General features: G+C 41.4%; 1 protein-coding gene across 1 annotated transcript; it reads left to right on the top strand.

Moving 5' to 3' along the window:
- Positions 1–345: 345 nt before the first annotated feature.
- On the top strand, positions 346–7,302 carry FRRS1L (ferric chelate reductase 1 like; the record flags this gene model as incomplete). Its single annotated transcript, XM_082479475.1, has 5 exons — positions 346–565; positions 2,377–2,461; positions 2,952–3,090; positions 6,323–6,569; positions 7,036–7,302. The coding sequence occupies 5 exons, from the start codon at positions 346–348 to the stop codon at positions 7,206–7,208; spliced, it is 864 nt and encodes a 287-aa protein (XP_082335601.1). The 3' UTR covers positions 7,209–7,302.
- Between the last annotated feature and the right edge of the window lie 9,489 nt (positions 7,303–16,791).

The raw sequence follows: 16,791 nt of genomic DNA, 5'->3' as shown, positions 1-16,791 counted from the left end.
GGGGCCGGGGGAGAAGGCCACCGCCCGCCCCCCCCCGAAGGTGCCGCCGGCGGGAGGGCTCGGTGCTGGCGGGGCTTTGCGTGGGACGGGGCTGGGGGCGACCCCCGCACACAGCCCCCACGCACACACCGCCCCCACACCTTCTCCCCCCCAAAATCCCTCCCACGCCACCCCCTCCCCCCCTTCCTCCTCCCCCCCGCGGCCCCTCCAGTACCGCCCGTCCCCGAGGGCCGCCCCCACCCCCGCCGCCGCCCCCGCTCCGCCGGCGGCGCAGGACCTCGCGGGCGGCCGCGCAGGACGCGCGCACGGCCGCCGCCGCCTCCCCGCCACGCCGCCGCCGCCGCCATGGCGGTGCGGAGCCGCGGCGCTTGGCGGCGGCTGGTGCTTGTCCTGCTTCTGGCCGGCTCCGCCGCCAGCCCGGCGGAGGAAGGCGGCGGGCGGCGGGAGGCGGGCGGCGGCGGGGGGGAGCAGCAGCACGGCGAGGAGGCGGCGCGGCCTCACCACGACTCCTCGTACGGCACCTTCGCCAGCGAGTTCTACGACCTGCGCTACCTCTCCGAGGAGGGTGCGGCGGCCCGCGGCGGGCGGGGGACACCAAGCGGCGGGGCCAGGCCGGGGGGGGGGCGGGAGGGGGGAAGGCGCGGCGGCCGGCGGGGCGAGGGAGGGCCGGGCCGGGAGGTCGCCGGCGGCCCGGCGGGCGGGCGGCGTTGTTCAGCACGAAGGCCAGCGCCCGCCGCCATCTTCCTCCCCCCCCTGCCGCCGCCGCCGCCGCCGCCGCCCGGGCGGCCTCCGAGCGCTGCCGCTCGGGCACCGGCACCGGAGGGGAGCCGCGGGCACCCCCCCCCCCCCTCCCCGGGGCCCGGGCGTTCCCCCCGCGCCAGGAGGGGGCCGGGGCGGCGCAGGGCGGGGACCGCGGTAGGAGCCGTGGTGGGGGACACACGAGGGGGTGTGGGGGGGCTCCGTCCAGTCCCGGCTTCCGAGGTGCAGACCCTCCCGTGAGGCCCTTTTAGGGGCTGCTGACTTGAAAGGAGCCCTGGGGGGTGGGGTTTTGGCGGTTTTCGAAATGCCCTGTGGTGTCTTAAGTGGTGAGAAAGAGTAGTTGCGCCTGGTTTTTGTGTGGATTTTTGGTTTTACGTTGCAAATGGCAGAATGTTAAAACTCCAGAATTTGTGGCTAGGCTGCGTTGAAACCCGGTTGTTTGATGTATTTAGGGGAAAAAAAAAAAAAAAAAAAAAAAGGAAGAAGGGATAACACAGGATGTCCTGTGACCAGTCTTTTGGTGATGCTCCGCTACGGGCTGCGGGGAAATCTTGCTAACTTCATATGTGTACGCTGGCAAATTTACCTGGGCACCTGACATGGTTAACGGAGGCTGTAATTTGCAGTTTACGGCACACTTTGTCTCACCATTGGCATTGTCAGAAACCTAGGAAAGCAAATCAGGGCTCCCAAAGTTACATGTTCCTAAAGTTGCGTATGGTAAACGCTCCTGTGTGTTTGCAGATGCTGTATGTAACCACAGTGTTTATTTCCCATTCAGTGAAGGACTTTCAGTGGATTTTCTAGTTTCACAACTAGCAATTTGGTTTTTTAGTTGGCTAAATAGAAGAACATCCTATTGAATTATCTGCGTTCGTGCAACAGACCCAAACTTCTACAAGCCAGGACTGAAAAGTCTGTTTGCAAACGTTGGCACTTTCTCTTTGGTGCGCTGCCATACAGCAGACAGGGGATTCCTCGGAGTCGTAACTCTCGTTGTCCGGCTCTTCTGGGTCTTACTTAACAAGTGATTGCAGGTCATCACTGCAGGCAATGCCCCGTTTTGATAATCTCTTACCTTTTATTGCAATGCACGTTATATTTTACTTCTTAATGGAGGATGTATTATAAGGTCCTTTCGGTACCCATTGCTACAGCTCTGAATCTGGTGCCCTGCATTTATACTTAGCACTGTCATTTATGGCAAAGGAGTCAGATTTAGTTCCCTTACGGATTTCCTGAGGACACTAAGAGAGCACAAAGAAATAGCTGAGTGGAGATCCCTAACTGTTAGTTGAGTGCCCCACTCCATGTTCCGGCTGCCTTAAGTTGACTTTTGCCCTCGGTGTAGCAAAGCCATGCTCCGGCATCCTTCTCCCTTCTTGATGAATGTAGGAAACCTGAGAAAATTTTTTGGTTTCAGTTATCAGTGTTACTTTGGTACTTGGATCCAGGACTATCTGAGCAAGGGATTGCGTATGTGACAAAGTAGTCCCTCACCTGAACAACTCCGTTATCAGCAGACAAAGTAAAATGCTATTGGAACGCTTTCTTTTGAGTATTATTGCTTTTTATTCCTTGCATTTTACTTAGTAATGATTTATTCTGATTTTACAGGTTATCCTTTCCCTACTGCTCCTCCTGTGGATCCATTTGCAAAAATCAGAGTGGATGACTGTGGAAAAACCAAGGGATGCTTCAGGTCAGTCTGAGATAGAAGTGCCAGATACCTTTATGTTTGCAAATGCTGACTGATTGCATTGGAGACTTTGGTAAATATTCCATATTCATTTTAATAAGTGTTTATTTTTTAAGAACATACTTTGTAGTTATGGACTATATTATTTGAGGAAACTAGGTTATTTAAGGATGTATGCCATAGTTGCAGTTATCTCATGTTTCTTGTATTTTCATGAAGCACTTCTTAGAAAACCAGGGCTAGGAAGGTCAACAGAGTAATACTGTGTGTAAGTAATTGCTTGCCGTACTGTTTAAGTACTATGCATTCTTACACTAAAAGAATAATAATTGCAAACACCTAATTAATGGTACTTTGTGTATAGCACAATATAATATGTTTTACGGCCATTATACCAAAATGCATTCTTCTAGTTTTTTCTTGCAGAAACGTAATTAAGTTCCATAGCAGGAAATTGCAAGGAAAAGTTACATATATTTCCAATTCCATTTAGGTACGGTAAGCCTGGATGCAATGCGGAGACTTGCGACTACTTTCTAAGTTACCGTAGAATAGGAGCTGATGTTGAATTTGAGTTGAGCGCCGATACTGATGGCTGGGTGGCGGTGGGATTTTCCTCAGACAAGAAAATGGTAAGACATGTACAGTTCTTCATGTTGACAGCGTGCGCACCTTGACACGCTAGGATATAAATGGTTTATATTTGATCTGTCACAGACAGAGCATGTGAGGAAAAACTGACTTGTTGAAAACAAGGCACCATTTGGTAGCCAGGCTGGGAGCAGAAGCCAGGCCTGCTGCCTCCCAGAAGACTGTCTTAACCTTCCTAACATGTCCTTTCCCTTCTTCTCTGAGAATTAAAGCAGTATTTTGGTTCAGCTCTGGATGTCTGAGTGTCACTAGCTTTTTGCCTTTTTATTCAGAAATCCCTCAGGGATAAGCCAATTGACGTGGAAATGTCCTGTTGAGCTTTATGTCAGTGTTACTTGGACAAAAGGCACATCGGAAACTAAATAGCAAATAATTTTATTCTTCAGAAAATCAGCTGACTTTCAGTAATATAAATATGGCTTTCACTGTTGAACTTTGGAAATCTTTTTGTGTCTTTCATACCTCTGTGTTGTTCCAGGGAAGCCACAAATGTGTGACAAACATGACTCCTGCTAATTTAAACATACACACTCTAGGAAGATGTATTGTTAAGGTTTCTCATTCTCTCTCTCCTGGATTCTATTTGGTTTGGTTTTTTTGGTTATTCCTGTGCTTACTTTTTCATTCAAAAGCCTCACTTTTCGTTGTGTTTCAATGAGCAGAACAGAGCATGTACTGTGCGAACTTTAAAAAAACTGAGCAATAGATGACTTCTGCGAAGATCTTTTGTCTGTGATCCTTGGTAAAAGTTTGGGATTAAAATGCAGTTCATAATGTAGGTGTTTGTATACAGGAAACACTCCTGAGTGTATAAAACAATACGGAGCCTATGTCCTAACTCACAAGTCAGAGACAGGGCTGTTTCTTGTACAGTTGTAAGCAGCAGTCTGAAAAAATACAGAATTGAGATGTCCTCTGCTAGGACCCACAAAAATGAATGGGAAGACTTGCGCTGACTTTACAATGTTTTTATCAGACCCAAAATGAGAAATAGAAAGAAAATGTGAGGGCAGGTGCATTTCAGTCATTACTATAGGTGTTTTAATATGACTCTGTAAATAAACACAATAAAGATAGAAGTCTTTGTGTCGTAAAGAACAGTTCATGCCACAAGAAACAGTTCATGCTTTTAACATTGTGAGGAACAGTTTTACAGTCACATTGTGGGAAGGGTTCAGATGCCTGGAAATGCAAGTACTCAACAGGGTTTTCGAAGCAGCTCAGCACGTTTAAGTATTTGGCCCCAAGCTATGAGACATTGTGTTACCAGTTTGTAACTCTGATATACCTGCAGTAGATCGCAAGGTCCCACCGCCTGCACCTCATCCGCCCCTTGGGAAGCACCCGTTATGTTTCAGCCCAGGCACACCAAGCAGCATGTTAGGTCTCAGCTTCTGGTAAGAAGAAGAAAGTAAGCGTGAACGAAAAGATTTTGCTTCCAAGTTTGCTGCGTACATGTTCTAATGCCTGTCAGTCAACTGGACCAAACCAGCTAGCATTTGTCTTCCTCTCGTTCTCCTGCTGATTTCATCCTTTTTCATAACTTCCAGGATGTTTTGGTGTCCTGGGGTTACGGAGGCTGTAATGGTAAAATGACTGTAGGTCAAAACATCTTGGCTGTGAGAAGTGGGCTGTGCCTTGGAGGCCCTAATCAAAATAGTGTGACCTGGATAGCTACAGAAGTTCAGGGAAAAAACCTACTTTGTGTCCTTAATAGACTTTTTTTTAAAAAAAAAAGGACTTAAAAAAGTCCCGTGACCTATTTCTTTCTCTCAAATAATATTATGCTTTTCCACTTGCAGGCTTTTGTGCCTAGGCAGGCTTTTTTAATGTCATTCTATTAATTGAGATTCAGAATGCTTTTTTATTTTTATTTCCTTTTATTTTTTTTTCTATGTGACAACAGCTTTATTTTTGCCTCTGTGCTTAAAAATGAGGGATTTGTACTCACATGTATAAAAATTAATCTTGGAAAATAAGTCATGGAGAGCAAGGATGGGCTCAAGACAGAAGCTGGAAGGGTTGCCTGTAGCAGTACCGAGGTGCAGAAGCTGTTCAAGCATGTGTTTTACCTAGCTGTCCCCTTTTTCCCTCGCTTTTGGCACATCTTTTACAAATCCACATAGCAATATTCCCAGAGAGCTGAAATGCACGCTTTTTCTCTCCTTTCCCTATAACAAAGAACGGAGAGATGATCATGCTAGCAAGCATCACGTCTATCATCAGCATGACACATCCGAAGGATTCGTATTGGAGAAGTAGGGCCTGTATTTAACATGGCACTGATGCCTGTGGCAGTGGCGTTCGGTAAAATGCCATTCATCCAACTTGCAGAGTGTTTTAATAGTTCTACATACTAAGGCTTCTATGAGAAAGTACTCCTAATATTAATGCTTATCCCTGAGTAATACCGTGCTCGACCACTTTGGCAGTGACCTTGAGTAACTGTTTTAGCAACTGGGTTAATATTTCTACGAATGACCTCTACAGACAATTGTCTCCCGCTTCCTTCTGTCCGTAGTTTCTTTGCTTGACTGTAACGCTTGGTGGCTGTTTATGCTATGTGAAGAAGCACATATTGATTACTTTTTTTCTTGTGTCTCATGGCGTTCTGTATTCTGTTACTACATGCTGAACACTTTCATTTTCTCTTAAGAAGTGATGGTCCCTTATGTGAACGTGAGAAGAGATTAGAAAAGACAGACGGTGATTTATGCTATTATTTTCCCATATTTAGTAGATTCAGCTCCTCTATTTTACTAAATTATATTGTTTTTCTGTACATGATTTGATGCAGTAGATTTTGTACACATCAAGGATTCAAGACTGCCAGTTTTTATGAAGCAGGACCCCAGAATTTCACAGATTACAAAAGAAAGCAGCCTTCCACTGATCAATTACTTATGTGATGTCAGGGTGATATCATGTCTTACAAATATGTTGTATGTGTTAGGTAAAATAACTCTTAGAAAGATCAAAAAGAAAATTCAGAGGTAGTGAGGGTAACTAAATATTACTCTCTACTTTGTGCTTTTCAGTCTGATTGAAGACACATGGTTAGGGAAATGAATATTTGTGTGTGTATAACTGAGAAAGAAGGAATGAGAGCCCCAGGTTTTGATTAGTTTTTAATAATTGAAATTATATAAATAAATGAGGAAATGCTTTGTGACACTTTTGTTTTCCTTCTGCCCATATTTATTTACCATGTAGGGAGGAGATGATGTCATGGCTTGCGTTCATGATGATAACGGAAGAGTCCGAATACAACACTTCTATAATGTTGGTCAGTGGGCTAAAGAAATCCAGAGAAATCCTGCTAGAGATGAAGAAGGGGTTTTTGAAAACAATCGTGTAACGTGTCGATTCAAGCGTCCTGTATATGTTCCCCGAGAGGAAACCATTGTAGATCTGCACTTGAGTTGGTACTATCTGTTCGCTTGGGGTCCAGCAATTCAGGGTAAGTTGATTTCCATGCTTCTGACAGAACTGGGGTGTCAAAATTGATAAATGTCTTTCAATTACAATATTCTTATTAGACCCCCTTTTTTTTTAATGAACTAAAATTCTGGCAGCGTGAGCCTTAAAAGCAGATAAAAAGGAAGACAAGGTAAACAACAGAGTCGTACGTGTTGTGTTTTCTTGGCTACGTAGTTATTACCCCCACTTCCCAAAGCTAAATTTAGAAGAACTTCATAACTAGAAGTTCTGAATTCCTTTGAAGGTCGTTTATTGTTTACTTGAATTTCATTTGTTTTATTCAGAAGTTTAATTTCAGAAAGCAGAGAAATGACGCTACTCACTGACAGCATAATACTGCATGCTCCTGTAGGTTTGAAAATTACTTGACTGTCTACCTGTTTCTTTGGTAGAGTTATAGAAAAAAAACATCTGACGTTATTTCTTTCTGCCCTTACCTGTTAAAGGTTCTATAACTCGTCATGATATAGACTCACCACCTGTATCAGAGCGTGTTGTCAGTATTTACAAGTATGAAGATATTTTCATGCCATCAGCTGCCTATCAGACCTTCTCTTCTCCATTCTGCTTGCTCCTCATTGTTGCACTGACCTTCTATTTATTGATGGGAACCCCATGACTGAAGGAGAACAGCAAGAATTTGTCAGTGGAATTTTCTCAGGATGGCCTGCTCTACGGATGGACGATGCATTTTTCTATTGGAATTTATATCACACTGCCATCATCATCTAGCTGCTTTTGACCATAGTTAGCTTCTCAGAAGAATGAGATAACCATCTCCTTTGAGTGGCAGAGTGGTGGCAAATCATTTAAGAATAATCAGTGAACACATAGGAGAATATTTTTAGTGTTGTGACTGCTTGCTTAAAGAAAATGAGACTTTTGTAAAATCAGTATGTGTGCGTGTGTGCGTGTGTGCGTGTTTGGGAGGGGTGTCTGTATGTGTGTTTAGGTGAATTTAGTGATGGACATCTTATCAAATAACAAAATTGCCTTCCAAATTGCTCCCCAGAAGCAAATTTGGGAAAATATGATGCTGTTTGGTAGTTCTGGTGCAGACAGCACAACTTCAAGTGCAGTTTCTGAACTTAAGATAAGGATACCGACATAGCAGTATAAAACCTGCCCTCCTGTAACAGACAGTTCTCCCAGGTGTTTTTGTATTTATCAAGGTTTACTTGCTCTGGTACTGTCCGAAACTAAACTTGCATAATCAAGCATTAACATGATTTTTTTTTTCAATGGAAAAGAGGTGGTGAATGTCTTTATAACAATAGTGTTTCAACAGCCTTCTTAAAAGAAATGGCTACTTCTTTTATGAATGAGATACGAAGTTATTTAAACAAGGGGAAAGGAGAATACAATAATGTAAATTCTCCGTACGTAGGAAAACCAGATGTAAAACACAGAGAATATAGAAGTTCCCAACAAGCCATAGGACGTCCTCCCAATAGATGAAATCCTTTTTTTTTTTTTTGTGAAAAAGGACAGTAATATTGCTGACATGTAAATATGTTTTTAAGCAGTTGTGTAGTAGTATAAAGTAATCTTTTTTTCTGTGTTGTATGCTTGTATATCCTGTTCATGTTAAAGATGAATATGGGCAGCTGGTGTTAACTTAGAAAGAAATGGAAATATAATTGAGATTATTTGTTAGGGAAGCTAAGGATTAATATGAAGAGCAGTATCTTTAGTTTCATCAAACCACTGCTAAAATGTAGTTACTGTGGAAAAAGATGAGCTAAAGAGGAAATACATTAGATTTTTTTTATCACCAGTAAGTATTACAAAGATGAGTCCTAAGTATTACTGAAATGGAAAGCATCAAGTTATTTATGAGCCACAGAATATTATGAAAAACTGATTTCTTGTGGAGAATTTCTGTTCTTCACATAATAGGAAGCGTATGACACTTATACACATAGTAGTCAAATGTGCTTAGATAAGGTTGCTCACTCACTTCCCAACTTGCATTGAAATTCTATTTAAATAGAATTAAAATTTGAATTGTGCCAAAATTCTATCTAATGTGGTATGCTTGAGGTCTCTGTAACATACAATCTGGTAAAGTATGTGATGAACCGCATTTCTATTTTCATTGCTGCATAGAGTAAAAGGATTAACTAGCTTTGCTGGGTTTGCATCATTATTCACAGACTGAAGTTTGTAGGCTAATTTTTTTTTAGGTTCAGCCTTCTTCAAATCTATGCTTAAAGTATATGAATTAGGTTTGAAGAGGAGTTTATCTCCAGCACAAACAATTTATCCCCATTTCAAAAAGAACATTGCTTAGTCACATATATTTTCATGGATGTCTTTAAGAATTTGTTCACTTAAAATTGCTGGACTAGAGTTCTGGAGGGGGAAGGGAAATTTGGAATGAAGCAAACTTTAAAAGTGCATATAGTAGCTTTATTTAGTATAAATTACTTCTCTCAAGTTGGGTAACCTACTCATCATCTGATGAAATACATTGTGGAGATCATCTAATAAGGGAGGTTGGCTTTGGTCCCTCACGGCTATAAAACTGAGCCTTAACACTGGCTGAAAATGAGCTTTATATTCAGCAACCAGCTGAAACGAAGAAATCATTAGGGCAAATTCTTCTTCCCTTGCGCTTATTTGTAGGCAGCTGAGAGAGCTGAGCTACTGCAGTCACTTCCCAGAGATCACAGCTATTTAAAGTAGCCCCAGGGCCACTTTAGTTTATGGCCTTGCATGTACTGTTTTAGTTTCAGGTATTTACCTGATTACCCATTAAAGGGCTAGTCTAATAATTGAAAGATACTAAAGTAGGATAGAAAGCCATTTTGGCTCCTCTTTTCTTCTTTAATACAGTGCTGGATTTAGGATGGCCTGGCTGGACCCGAGCACAGAGGTACATTAAAGATGATAATGATAATAATGAGGCAAATGTGCAACACCTGTAGAGCTGCTTTCCACTGCCGTGGAGTCAGCCACCTTTAAAGTTCAGGCTGTAAAGCAATAGCCAATTCAGAGCAGAGGCACAGCGCAGCTGCTCTTTGCAGTGGACCGGGTACGTCCCCTGCCACGTATAAACCGCTTCAGTCGTCAGCTGGTCTCAGTTAGGGTAAAAATACAGTTTCTTGCCTTTTTCAGGTTACTTGTTAAGTGTGCTGCCTGGTGGTTTTGTAGTCGTATTTTTCTCTTGTTGAAGTCTTCGCAGAAGTGTGCACTTCAAAGTACTTAATTAACACTAATTCGGCATTTCTAATCAAATGGGAGGAGTAAGAGTCCACAACAAGCAGCAAAACAATCTGTTCTTTGGCATTTCAGCTGGTGGTTGAGTTTGGCTAGCAGCTAGTAAACTATTCCCAAATTTTGCAGACTAATTCCCAGGTATTAAATCTGTAATTCCTGCTCTGAACACTTTGCAGGTAGCAGAAGTAAAATGGAAGAAACTTTAAGGAGAGCTGAAAGCTGAAAATAACTGTGGCAGCTTAGAAGCAAGAGTTGGGGTAAATTCCTTTTAGTGGAAGGAGTTTACTGTCTTGTGGCATTTTGTCTGAGAGTGGCTCTTCAGAGCAGGAAAAGCAGGAATAAGAGATTCCAGTTGGGAAACAAGACAGGTGTGAGTGCTTAGAAATTAGTAGTTGGGAAGAAATACGAGAACCAAAAGGCCATAAAAGAAATGAAAAGGTTTAACTTCATATGATACTCGGTAAGTCTTAACATTTGAGTGTGCATAGTAACTTGTCATGGAAGATATTTTGGTTTTCCATGATTTTTTTTCCTTTTAATATACAAAAGCAGGATTGATCTCTGTTATACAAAGTTACTACAAAGTAACTTTCTTCAAAGTAACTTTTAAGTGATTAGGGCATTTCAAATAGTTTTTCGGATTTCTCTAATTAACAGGTATGTTGTGGTTTAACCCCAGCCAGGTACTAGGACAACACAGCTGCTTGCTCACCTCCACCCTGAGTAGGACAGGCAGAAGAAAGAGAAAAAGGGGGGGAGGGGGGGGGGAAGGGAAAAAACCAAGCTCGTGGGTTGAGATAAGGACAGTTTAGTAGGACAGTAATAAAAAGAAAAAAAATAATAATGGTAAAAGAATATAGAAAATGAAGTGATGTCACACAAATTGCTGTCACTACTCGATGACTGATTGCCCAGTGCGTCCAGGCAGTGATTGCGGATCCCTGCCTCCCAGCCAACTCCCATTTATATACTGAGCATGACATCTGTGGCATGGAATATTCCTTTGGCCAGCTTGTCCTGTCTATAGTCCCTGTCAGCTTCTATGGGGAGCTGAAAAAGGCCTCGGCTAATGTTACTTAACGACAATTAAAACAGTATGTGTTATCAACATTCTCATACTAAATGCAAAACACAGCAGCCACCAGGAAGAAAATTAACTCTATCCCAGCTGAAACCAGGAAAAGGTGCCAACACAAACTAGAGGAATAGGTCTTCTTTGGGAAAGGAGGCAGACATTGCCTTCTCCAAATGAAATAATTTTTATTTTCCTTATGGTGACTACTAGTGAGCAGCTGTTAAAGAACACATTTCCAAAGTGCTTTTATTTTGAGAATTTCTTGCTGCAGGATGACCCAATAGAGAGGCATAGAGTTTAGAAAGTGCATGTTTACAGTATGGTGTCCTTTGGAAATTTAACTTTGATTATTAATTAGAAAGACAATACTGGCAAAGACCATAAGGCATTATTTAATGTCTTTGAATATGTTCCTTCCATGCAGAACAAAATTCAGTTGTTGACTATTGCTGGTTATGTTAACCTTATTATCATCCTTTGCTCAATCTGTCCGTGTTATCTAGAATGTTGTATACTTAAAGTTTGCAAGTTAGTTGGAAGAGAAATCAGCTGCTTGTATTTGTGACAGTGCCTATTGCAAAGGGACCTTGTTTTTTTTGGCTGTAGTGTCTGACTGGTACCCCACTGCAAATAATAAGATAGGCCTGGAGTTACATTAATAATAAGTAGGATAGGAAAGAGAGAAACATAAGAAGACTGACCAGACTTTTGGAAAGTAATTTTTTATTTCAATGGAATCAAATAGCTATGTATATTTTTATGTATAGGTGAGATACTCCTAGATGCTAATTGATTCCCCTCCAAAAAAGCCTAGCTGATTTGATAATGTTATTGGATACTGGGTGATGCTTTCTCCAAAATTCTATTATTATAAGGGAATTACTCTGGTTTTGAAAGAGAACATGTTGATGAGAAAAGTTTGAAATCCCTCGTGGCCTTCTTGTCCTGTTTGATTGGTTTCGCAATACTCTGATAGCAAGAAAATAAACATTTGTGGTCTCCCTATTCTGAGGAAACACCCAGATTAGGTTAAAAGTTATCAAACCTGTGTTTGGCGCTGACTTTTCCAGTCTTCAGCACAGGGACTAGAGAACGACCAGAGCGTGGTGTACATCAGCAAACCCAGGCAGCGGTTTTGAAGTTCGCTTTGGGGCGCCATATCCTGGTTCTGAACCGAGAAGAAAAGCCCCGCAACTGCCTCCGTGTACTCAATGACTACTGCCACATGGAAATAACGAACGGAGCTACCCACCCTACACCAAATCCCTTAAATATGCATATCTTCTTTTGCCAGACTGTGGATGGTGTTCTCACTGTGAGTGTTAATGTCTAATCTTCCTCCAAAAAGTTCATGCTCCTTGTCACTAGCCTGTGTCCTGTCCCCGCTTCCACAGATGCCTTACGTTATTCAGTGAGATGATCCTGAGAAGTCTTAGCCCAGATGTGAAGAGGAGTTAGCGGGCAAGGAGGACTGACACACAGTTGTCTTCATGATTATCCGGGTCACAATTAGAAATCTGTATCGTTGATTATACTCCAGTTATCTGTAAGTACATGACTGCTGTAAGTTTAGGGGAAGGTGCAAGTGTCCCTACTTTTTGTCTGTCTTCTCCTTACTTTCCCATCTAGCCAGTGCATCACACGTTCATAAAGAAGCAAATTATTCTCCTTTTAGAGAACAGACCCTGTGTCTGGTCTTTCTGATCTCTTCTGGGTCCACTGGAAGTTTGCACCATGCTGTACTCTAGAGGCAGAATTAAAGCTTATATACAAATTTTGTAAGTTGCATTTAAATTGCATTTGTGACTCATTGTTTTGAAACACTGAGTGTATCAGGTATACTCCCCCCCCCCCTTTTTTTTAATATCTCCAAATAGTTTCCCCAAGGAAAAGTATTTTATAATAGCTTTACGAGAAGGTAACATGTAATTCGCAGGATTACAAAAGGTTTAATATCCCGTATTTTTAGAGATATCTATTGTAAGAGTGCTAGTATTTTAGGCGAAGTATAACTTTGTATAGAGCCTTAGATTCATGATAGAAGTGTAAACACATTTAAATATTACCATTGTTTTGGCGCTTTGTGGAGCTGTGTATGTGCATAACCTGCATGAGTTGGCATCCTCTGTTTCAACCCTGACTCCGCAGCATGTCATGAATGGGCAAAGCAGTCTGCCTGAATGCCGTACACTGAGATCTCAAACAGTTTGGGATAGAAGAGCAGAGAGACTGGTAGTAAGGCTGAATGACACGTAAGGGCTAATGGTTCTGGCATAACTTCCTATTTTTGTGTGAGTTTACATGTGGCAGAGCACGTCTGGCACTTCTAATCACAAGCAAACGTTACGTGATGTGAATAGAAGGAACGGCGTCTGGCTTTAATGAGAATTTAGCTTTTCTGCAGGTCCTAGCTGTGTAAGGGTGGATGTGGGCACACGGCCAGGCTGCGCCCCCAGATGTGCAGCCCCATGAAACTCCCAGGTAAGGGCTAGAGGCTTGATCTTGCCTTCAGAGGTATGGAAACCTGTCAAGACCCTGTAGACCGCAGTGACCGTCGGCTGCTGCATATGGACCTGGCCATTTTACAAACTGCTGCTGCAGCTGTTCAAGTGCTGAAAGATGGAGGCTCTAGATCTTTACAGCTTTCATTGTACATTGTCTATTTCCCTAATTAAAATTTCATTATCAGTATTTCTGTAATGCTGTGTTAGAGCCTAATGCAGCTCCCCCACAGCCTGCCCAGCACAGATATGGATCTGTCTGGAAGGTTTTAAAGAAAATCTCAATTTCCCGAGTTCAAAAATTAATCAAAATAAAATAATTTATATTTATTGACCATATGTTAACTTTTCACCACATCTTTTTTTTTGTTGTTGTTATTTATAGTAATTTCTGTGCCATTTATATGTCAAGGTGTCTGATTTTTTCAGATACAGACTAAAATCTAGGTAAATCTTTTCTAAACCTGCTTTATTAGTATGAAATGATCACTTGGGTAATTTCCATTTTTTTAAATTTTTATTTTTACAGTGAGTTTGGTAAAATTATGTATGCTTGAACATGGTTATTTAACTTATCTAATTTGGGCTTAGATACTGAGGCAAAACCAGTGTAATTTTGAAATGTCAAGGAGGATGTGTGCAGCTTGTGGAGCTGATAGGTGTGAAAAGGCAGACTGAAAAGACATTACTTAGACTCTGCTTTGGAGATAAAAGAAGACAAAACACAGAATCCTATATGTTCACTCACTCCTAGCTGATTTTTTTTGGGGGCAGAGTGATCCAGAAGAATATATAGAAACCTGAGATGTTACCTGCTAGTGTATTATGTTTGCAGTGTTTATATATTAACCTTTTATCACCTTCTTCGGTTTAAAAATTAGCCTCACAGTAGTGTTTTTACAGTATTATTTACATTTTTCCAAACAAGATGAACAGAGGATAAGTTCAATAAGCCAAGAAAATATTGTCATATAGAGTATTAGGATAATAGGAAAGAAACCACAGGTGCCATATTTAAATCTAGGAGGAAAAAAAATCTTATTATTTAAGTACAAAATGTGAGATCTGCTTCTGCAATATTGGGCTGCTCACATATAAAGCAATGACTTATTTTTCAGGTATTTTACAGTTGGTGATATGAAACCAGTAATAAAAAATTGAAATAGAAAAAATTACCACAACAGATCTTCTCTAAAGCTGGAAGTATCATTCAAGTCTTGACACAGGTAGTCAAAGATGAACTTCCAAACCTATTAACTAATTAGAAAAATGAAATGGTGGGACTCTGATATTTGTGTGTGATGTCCTCCAGCCTTTATTTAGGCAGATCTAGTTTGTTAGCATTATTTGAAGCATCGTGAGTTCTGTTTAGGTTAAAACAGATGCCTGGTATGCCTTGGTATTTCTGATTAATGTATCCCGAGGTCTGGATTGCTTTAACCTCTTTGCAAGTAAGCAGGCTGTCATAACTATGTTAACTCCTGCCACTTTGGTTTGCATTGTGTGAAGCGTAATGGTTGAACCTGAAATGTCATCTCTACTTTTTTACTTTGTTCAGCTTTCTCAAGACCAATACATAGATAAAACATATGAATAAGCGACTTTTAACTATAGTGCTGAGCGGTGTTATGCATTCTTTATGCTAGGCTCTGTTCTGTATGCCAAAACCCAGCATCCATGTGGAGTCAATGAACATTTGGCTGGGTAGGAGTGCAGAACTGGGATTTTGTAGTCCAGAAGAAATCATCAAACTTCTTTTGTATTTATGCACTAGTCTTTTCAGAAGAATAACACTGAATGAATACATAATGGAACTACGGTGACCTACAGGACTACTTTACAATCAGTGCATGCCCTAAAATATTGCTTTGTAACATCTGTTTTCTACTAAACGTTGGTGTTCAAGTGAGCCTTGTTAGTTATTCGACAGTGACAGACAACAATATTTATAAACCTGTTATAATAAATGCCTTTTTAGTCTAAGAAAATGTGTGATATGGCATTTATAAAGGGGGAAAAAAGGTCTCTGTGAGGGTAAAGAAGTCTCTGCTGCTGCCCTGTGTTAACAATTCCTTCCTGTGCCATGGGCTTGAATTTATTACCCTGAGTAATTCCATTTAAGTCAGTGAGGCTGGTCACAGTAGCAAATTAACAGATGTGGGGGGCTACATTTATTTTTTCTTTTTCACCATCAGAATGAAGCTGTAAATAAATGTAACAATCTGTATTTTAGCAAAGTAATAACCCAGTTGTTACTTACTGTAAGTAAGTAGGACGTAGAGGTTCCTGCGGTGACTTCTGTGCTCTGTTTTTTGGAACCTATTTGATGCAACGATAATCGAGTTGGCAATATTACAAATTTGGGTGTTTTTATCTACTGTCATCAATGCCCATTGCTTGGCCAGACAGAGCAGGTCCCGAAGCAGTCCGAACAGCCTTTTGCAGAAAAGATTTTTTTTCTTTAGCCCAAAATACAACAGCATGTGCCAATGACCTAAAGATACAAAGTTTATATCTTAACGATGACCTTTAAAGAGTATGTATTTTTTTCTTTGGTCCTGCTACTGTTGAAACTATAGTAGTATACGTTGAGTATTTTTGGTTTTTCTGCAGAGGGTATTACTTTGTGATTAAACTGAGATGAACTAATGAAGTGAGGTTAACCTCAACTGAATGTTCACAAATGTTCAGTACCACAGGTTAAAACCAACAAACAAGAAGTGTCTCAAGCAGGTGTAGGCTTATTTTCTAAATACGCAGGCCAGTGCTGACACCTTGTGGCTTCGTTACTGAGTTATTTCATCGTTTCATGTGGTTATTTCAGGTATAAATCATGATTAACTTGCTGTTGCCAGCGTTGCCTGTCTCCTCCGCTTCATGGCCACCTCAGTACCCAGTATTTTGGTATCATGTGTAAGACAGTTTGTGACTTTGGGCTGTGCTGACTGCACACTGACTGAATAAGAACTACGGGTGACTGGCATCTCTTGAAGGGGACTCAAAAAGCTTCAGTTCAGTGCACAAAATCATGGCTGCAAGTGCAACGGCAGCCAGAAGTTACAAACTTCTCTCTTACTAGTAAATACCTCATTTTATGTTTCCCTCTCTGTAAGAGAGCACCGAGGACTATCAATACTTACCACACGTGTACTTTTAGGCACATACCTGTTTTCTACATTGACGCAAAAGCATTCCTCTGCTGCCCTCCTTCACCCTTGAAGAATTACTAATAGTAAAAATACATCCAAAGGAACAGTTGGGGAATTTCTGGTAGTATAGGATCCTGAGGTGCATTACTTATCTATGGCCATAGAAATAACTAAACCACAATGTATCAGTGCAATTTGTACCTAAATTGGCATCTAATATAAAATTACATAATGCTTCAAATCCTAAACAAAACC

This window comes from Vanellus vanellus, assembly GCF_965231255.1.
Source record: "Vanellus vanellus genome assembly, chromosome: 2".
Classification (NCBI taxonomy): domain Eukaryota; kingdom Metazoa; phylum Chordata; class Aves; order Charadriiformes; family Charadriidae; genus Vanellus; species Vanellus vanellus.
Note: the sequence above shows the minus strand (reverse complement) of the source record. Positions and strands in the feature narration are given on the sequence as shown.